This window comes from Oncorhynchus keta, chromosome 17 (assembly GCF_023373465.1).
Source record: "Oncorhynchus keta strain PuntledgeMale-10-30-2019 chromosome 17, Oket_V2, whole genome shotgun sequence".
Lineage (NCBI taxonomy): Eukaryota > Metazoa > Chordata > Actinopteri > Salmoniformes > Salmonidae > Oncorhynchus > Oncorhynchus keta.
The window spans coordinates 27,135,044-27,142,162 of NC_068437.1; the positions used below are offsets into that span (position 1 = coordinate 27,135,044).

At 41.8% G+C, this 7,119-nt stretch overlaps 1 protein-coding gene across 1 annotated transcript; it reads right to left on the minus strand.

Annotated features, from left to right (window-relative positions):
* Positions 1-5,107: 5,107 nt before the first annotated feature.
* On the minus strand, positions 5,108-6,868 carry LOC118396148 (C2 calcium-dependent domain-containing protein 4C-like). The gene is made up of 2 exons (XM_035790263.1): positions 6,721-6,868; positions 5,108-6,583 (listed from the first exon to the last, which is right to left on the minus strand). The coding sequence occupies exon 2, from the start codon at positions 6,557-6,559 to the stop codon at positions 5,207-5,209; it is 1,353 nt and encodes a 450-aa protein (XP_035646156.1). The 5' UTR covers positions 6,560-6,583; positions 6,721-6,868; the 3' UTR covers positions 5,108-5,206.
* Between the last annotated feature and the right edge of the window lie 251 nt (positions 6,869-7,119).

A 7,119-nucleotide genomic window follows, 5' to 3' on the forward strand; every position in this document is an offset into this window, starting at 1 on the left:
GGGAGGAGGGGGGATTCAGGAGGGAGGAGAAGGTGGCAAAGAGCTTCCTAGGGTTAGAGGCAGAGGCAGAATGAATGACCAGCCGGCTTGGGTAGCATCCCTAGATTTGTGTTGGGACTATTATCTTGTGGAAGGATTAATAAGTATGAATAAATTAAACAAGATAATGTTTTTAATGCAAATATGTCAATTATTATTTTAATATGTTGGTAACCCGCTGTATAAAAGTGATAATGCCCTCAAATCTGTTGTTTGAAGGACTTCATCTCGGATCTCATCTCTAACAACACCCGTGCTAATATATCCTCCAAACACTGACTTCTCTGGCATTATCATTTAAGTGGAATATATTTTGGCAAGATTAACAAAGTCTGATCAAACAGCATTTACGATAAGAAAGTAACACAGTATGGCTCTTTGTCTTCAAAGTCTTACAACAAGAGGTGAGGCTCTAAAATAGACATGTGAGATAAGGAATAGGAAGGAACTAGCGTGTGATTTCTGGCATGAAAACAATCTTCCATATCACTAAAAATAAGTAACCATAAATAGAGTTGGTCCTACACTTGCCCTGGAAATGTACTGTAAAGGTCCAGTGAAAGAACACCAAGTTCTTGTTGAAAAGATAAGAAAATCCATACTATTTAACTTACTACAGGACATACAATAACAGTGTTTATAAAAAGTAGGCCTACTTCTGAGGATAGTTACATATATGAATTATGTAGAGTTCATGAAAAAATAAAAACATAAATATCTTATTTTAAGTATTCAGACCCTTTTCTTTGAGACTCGAAATTGAGCTCAGGTCTATCCTGTTTCCATTGATCACCCTTGAGATGTTTCTACAAGTTGATTGGAGTCTACCTGTGGTAAATTCAATTGATTGGACATGATTTGAAAAGGCACACATCTATCTACAGTGCCTTCTGGAAAATATTCAGACCCATTTACTTTTCCACATTTTGTTACATTACAGCCTTGTTCAAACATGTATTAAATAAAATAGTAGACCGGCACAAACCTGCCTATATACAGTTGACAGTTAGTGCAAAAACCAAGCCATGAGGTCAAAGGAATTGTCCGTAGAGCTCCATGACAGGATTGTGTCGAAGCACAGATCTGGGGAAGGGTAGCAAAACATGTCTGCAGCATTGAAGTTCCCCAAGAACACAGTGGCCTCCATCATTCTTAAATGGAAGAGGTTTGAAACCACCAGGACTCTTCCTAGTGCTGGCCGCCCGGCCAAACTGAGCAATGGGGGAGATGGGCTTTGGTCAGGGAGGTGACCAAGAACACGATGGTCACTCTGACGGAGTGCTAGAGTTCCTCTGTGGAGATGGGAGAACCTTCCAGAAGGACAACCATCTCTACAGCACTCCACCAATTAGGCCTGTATTGTAGAGTGGCCAGATGGAAGCCACTCCTCAGGAAAAGGCACATTACAAGCCACATGGAATTTGCCAAAACCCACCTAAAGGACTCTCAGACAATTAGAATCAAGATTCTCTGGTCTGATGAAACCAAGATTGAACTCTTTGGACTGAATGCCAAGCGTCACGTCTGGAGGAAACCTGGCACCATCCCTATGGTGAATTATGGTGGTGGCAGCATCATGCTGTGGGGATGTTTTTCAGCGGCAGGGACTGGGAGATTAGTCAGGATCGAGGGAAAGATTAACGGAGAAAAGTACAGAGAGATCCTTGATGAAAAACTGCTACAACGCGCTCAGGACCTCAGACTGGGGTGACGGTTCACCTTCCAAGAGAACAATGACCCTAAGCACACAGCCAAAACAACACAGGAGTGGCTTCGTGGCAAATGTGATATTTCCATTCGTTTTTTTTTTTTACATTTGCTATAATTTCTTAAAACCTGTTTTGCTTAGTCACTATCGGATATTGTGTTTAGATGGATGAGAGAAAAATTATTATATCCATTTTAAGGCTGTAAACAAAACAAAAATGGAAAAAGTAAATGGGTCTGAATACTTTCTGAATGCACTGTACCTCGTGATACCCGAGTCTGTCCCATTTGAGTGAAGCAGGTCAAACATGATGTCATATAACTAAATATAGATGTAGGAATATCCCATGGAGACATTATTACATGGTGGTATTGAGTCCCACTACCTCACCCTCATCTGTGTTAACTAAAGTATCAGGTTAACACAGGAAAGGAATACATTGACGTGGAATATCCATAAACAACAATCACATATGCCAGCTTTAGAAAATCTACCTTTTCTTAATGGCATATGCAGTGATATTTTTGGAACATCTAATCAGCTGTTACCTAAAGCAAACAGTAAACCATTAGCCTTTATTCTTTCAAACATATTGATGTTTATTCTTATACTCCAATTGTTCTGTCCATCTACTAATCTGTTAGTGTCATGGTAGAATCTAGGTTTGTTTGCTATGTCTATTGATCGAGATACACTATTTTTTTTTGTGACAATGGATTATAGACAGTGTAATTACAACAGAGGGGTTGCTAAGCAGCTTTGGTACAACTCCCAAACTCAGACCAATCATTCAGTAGTTATGGGTGGTTAGAAAAAATCGATACAGTTGCATATTATGACACAAACTGTTCACACCCCTCTTGTTGGTGGAGAGAATTTTGCAGGTTTGAAGCTTATTTCCTGCAATTCTACACATTTTGTAATGGGGTGAAAAGAAAATATTGCAGTTCTAAAGCAGGTTTTCTTGCAATTCTATACATTTTGTCATTGGGTGCAAAGAAAATATTGCAGTTTTAAAGCAAGTTTTCTTGCTATTCTATACATTTTGCCATGTCTAATGTGCATTCATATGATATTTGAGTGACAAAAAAATTACAAGTTGATCTGGATGTTTCTGACAAGTTATAAATTGCTCTCAATGACTTAAGTGATGATGCGCTACCTACTTTTGAAATTGCACCTTGAGCATTCTACTATTACAACTTTCAAGAGTTTAAAAATATAAACCTATCATTGGATGGCCAGCTGAGTCAACAGTCGATACAAAGCTATCCATCATTATCTGTCCCTACACAGGGTCTAGAGACAAAACCAGCCCCCACGAGTATTGTTAAAATGTAGGTTGGATGTGGGATTGGGTGGGTGCATGCGTCAGAAATTGAGGCGTCCTTATGAAAAAGCCCATGTACTAAAGGGCTACAAGGACACAATCACGCAGTGCTATCTGAACAATTACAAGGACAGGGATTGCAGGTCTTTGTGGCAAGCTTCAATCTGCAATGTAAATTATGGTGATTCATGATTTTTTTCTGTGGGCACTGAAAGCACTATTGAAGCCTTCACATTAGGTTGATTATTCATCCTTTGTCAATGAAAACATTTGTGAATCTGCCTTTAGTCCTGTTATACACCTGGAGCAGGGCATCACTATAATATTTTCGGTTGCTTCAATGTCATTTTTAGATGTAAATGTTGCTTAATTATTCTACAATTATTCTATCACCTATTGCTAATCGCATATTATCACAGAGTTCCCAGGCTCTGAGAAAAGCCCTGCAGTTATATCTAGTGACGGAGGATGGTTTTAAGGCTGGGTCTTAACTGCTGAAAACAGCAGGATGTGCCTCCCTCCCGAGGTTTACTTTATTCAGCGATTCCGAGCACTCTTCAGGAGGGTACACATCGACTTATACTGTATGCAGAAAAATCACAGTATGTTTTATACTGTTACTGTAAGTAGGAAAACCATAGTATGTTGTATACTGTATGCAAGAAAACCACAGTATGTTGTATACTGTTACTGTATGCAGGAAAACCACAGTATGTTGTAAACTGTTACTGTATGCAGGAAAGTCCAGTATGTTGTATACTGCTACTGTATGCAGGAAAATCACAGTACGTTGTATACTGTTACGGTATGCAGGAAAATAACAGTATGTTTATTTTATGCAGAAAGACCACAGTATGTTGTATACTTTATCCAGGAAAATCACAGTATACAGTACAAGCAATCTGGCCTGCGAGATTGAGAGCTGGCCTCTAGCTCTTGGGGATACCAGCTACTGTCCCTATGCTGAGGTATAATATATGCCATTTACCAGACACTTTTATCCAAAGTGTTTCAGTAAAATGGGTATACATTTCCATATGGTTGGCCCCAGAGAGGATCGAACCCACGATAATGAGTGAAATGACCTTGGGAAGCAGAAAGAGAGCATGGGGTAGTAAACACTAAGCGTCATTCTAGATGTTCCCACGGTATGAATACCCAGATGGTAGAGGACTGTTGTAGTGGTACTAATTAAGGGGCACATGGTAATGGCATGTGCTTTAGTACAGTGCAACTTGAGATCAACGTCTTTGTGCCCTGGACATTTACATACTGTATCTACCAAGTTGTGTTATCCCAGAATACACAATTTGTACAAAAAAAGGGGGCAGCATCTCAACTAAAAGATGGGTGGTATTTTCAGTTTTTCATTTTCAAACGCCTTTCACGAACTAACATTCTCACTTTACTTTTTTTTCCTTACTAGCTCTGCTGAAATCTACTTTACTGAGGAAAAATGTATTTGACTGTGATATGTGGTTGTCCCACCTAGATATCTTAAGATGAATACACAAACTGTAAGTCGCTCTGAATAAAAGTGTCTGCTAAATGTCTAAAATGTAAATGTAAATGATTAACTCATAGCTTTCTGATAAATTGGGTTTTTAGAAGGTCATTGAGAACTGGTCATTAGCACCATCTGAAATTCAGCCAGTTTCTGGTCACCACTGATATACTGATTCCTGCAAAGGTCATTAGGAAATGACAGGCATAAAGGAAATAAGAGAAGGCAAGACTCTCACATCGGCTAATGAGACAGGCATGTTTTACAACTTCCCCTGCTGAGAAAGAGGTACATTGGGAGGGTGGCCTAAGTCTAGACAAAAATAGATAGTCATCCAGAGATGACTAGAGTGATTATTGCCAGTATGCAAAAAACATATAGGCCTACAACATGTTGGTTGTGTACAATGTGATATCTCGTATAAGGAAGACCTTTCAGTCTTCTGTCACCATATTAAAACATTAATGCTTGCAACAGATGTACTCCATGGCTGCCCTTTTAGATACAAAAGACAAGGAAACAGATATTTTTAATAAAGGATTTATTAGATACAGTATAAAATCTACGCTCACAGTATAAAAGCAATAATAAATACAATTTAAATAAATAAGACAAATGATTTAAGTTATAACGTGATAATGCTTGTGAGCGGAAGTTCAACGTCCCCCAGAATGTAGTCTCTTTTCATAGTGGACATTTTATTGACAATTTTAAATCTCAGGGAGCGTTGGCAGAGGTCCTCCTCTGAGATGGCATCAAAGAAGAAGTCCTCATTGAAGATAGGGTTACGACTCTTCCTGATGACTGTGCTACGCTGCTTCTGGACCTTTCCAGGCACCAGGGAAAGGCTGACACTGCAGTTGATACTCTTGGGGTCCACCGAGTGAGTGTATAGTCCCTCAGCACTGATGAGCCGCACCCGCAGCCTCTGGTTATCAGGACAGTACTCTGCAGAGAGGCGCAGGGTGCCGTCCTTCCCTATAGGAACCATGCTCTCCCTCATCATCCTTTCCCTGTGCAGAACCAAGTCTATGGGGAAGATGGTAGGAGGAGCCAGACCGAAGCTTGGTGGAAGTCCTTCTACCAACCCATCTGACGCCCTCCTCATGAAATTGGGACTATTGTCTGTGGAGCTGCCCTCGTCTGTTGACAGGGAGTTGTTTCTGGACACCACAGTCTTCCTGATGTTTCTGGAAAGAAGCCTTTCATGACTCAGTGTTTTGAAGAGGGAAGACTTGGGTGGGGACCTGCTCAGCATTGGGGAGCTGAAAGGGGAGGACTCAGCTGAGGAGGTTGTGTCACTGTCCAGTGTGCCCTGTCTGTTGAGTGTATAACCTCTGGGCGAGAGTCTGGAGGTCAGGGTGTGAAGACTGAAGGAGGAAGGGGAGGAGGATGGGGAGGTAGAGGGGGAGACTCTGGAGCAAGTGTTGGACCTGCTCCTGGGGAGCAGCAGCGGTATGCCACAGGAACCAGGGTCATTGTGGAACAGGGACTCTTTCCTCCTGGTGTGGGGGCTCTCCAGCAGGGTACAGAAACCATAGCAAGTCTGGGCTTTGGCCATGTGGGGCAAGGAGAGTGCTGCCTGGCTTTGAGGGTCTGCGTTGGTGGTCTCCTCATCACTACAGTCATAAGGGCTCTCGTCCACATTCTCTACCTGGATGATATGTGGGCTGATAAGCTTTCGTGTTGGGGCCTCCCTCTTAGGGCTCCCCCTCTCAGATTCACACAGGGACACTCTGATGATGGGGGCCTGGCGGCTCTGCTCTGTACCTTTCGGCTCCTGGAAGGATGGGATCTTAGGAGGGATGCAAAACTCTGGGATAGTGTCTGGGGTGATAATATTAGGACACAGGGAAAGTCTCTTGTGTTTCTCAGCTTTCTCTCCAAACATATCTCCGATCCTGAAGCTGTATTCCGTTGAGGGGAGAGGCAGGTTGGTTCTCTCCACGGACACACGGATCTTCTCCACCACCCACATGAGTTCTCTGATAGGGCTTGGTAACTGGAACAGTAAAAGGAAATCCTCATTAGACAAAAAACTAGTTAAATACTAGTTTTTCTTGACAAATTAAACTTTGTATTGAAAACATTGAGAAAAGGTCAATTATTTTCAAGTCATGATTATGATGTGATGCTTACCTGGTGTAAATGATATGTCAGTAAATCCAACACTGTGTCCTTACAGACCGGCTTGTGAGATAGATAACGATGGTAGTAGTAAAAGTCTCTAAGTAGCAGGCTCAGAATCTCTCTTGTTAAGACCAGCTCCTCTGTAAGCGACTGACTGAAAGAGCTGCCAGGCTGTTTAAATATGACCTGGTGGTGGGGAGGAGACCAGGACGACTTCCACACACCCTTCAGTGCTCTGACAGGAACCTCCCCTTGGCCACCCGTTCCCATGGAAACACCCAAGCCACAACACCACACTCCGTGCCCACAGCAGGGGGAAAGGTCAGCCAGATAAGCCAACTGAACTACTTTGAAAATGAACATATGTATCTGACCAAAGGAAAACATGTTCATTGGTTTGTTTGATTT

Coding starts and splice junctions, on each gene's coding strand:
- LOC118396148 (XM_035790263.1), bottom strand. CDS start 6,559: ATGTGGGTGGTGGAGAAGATCCGTGTGTCCGTGGAGAGAACCAACCTG.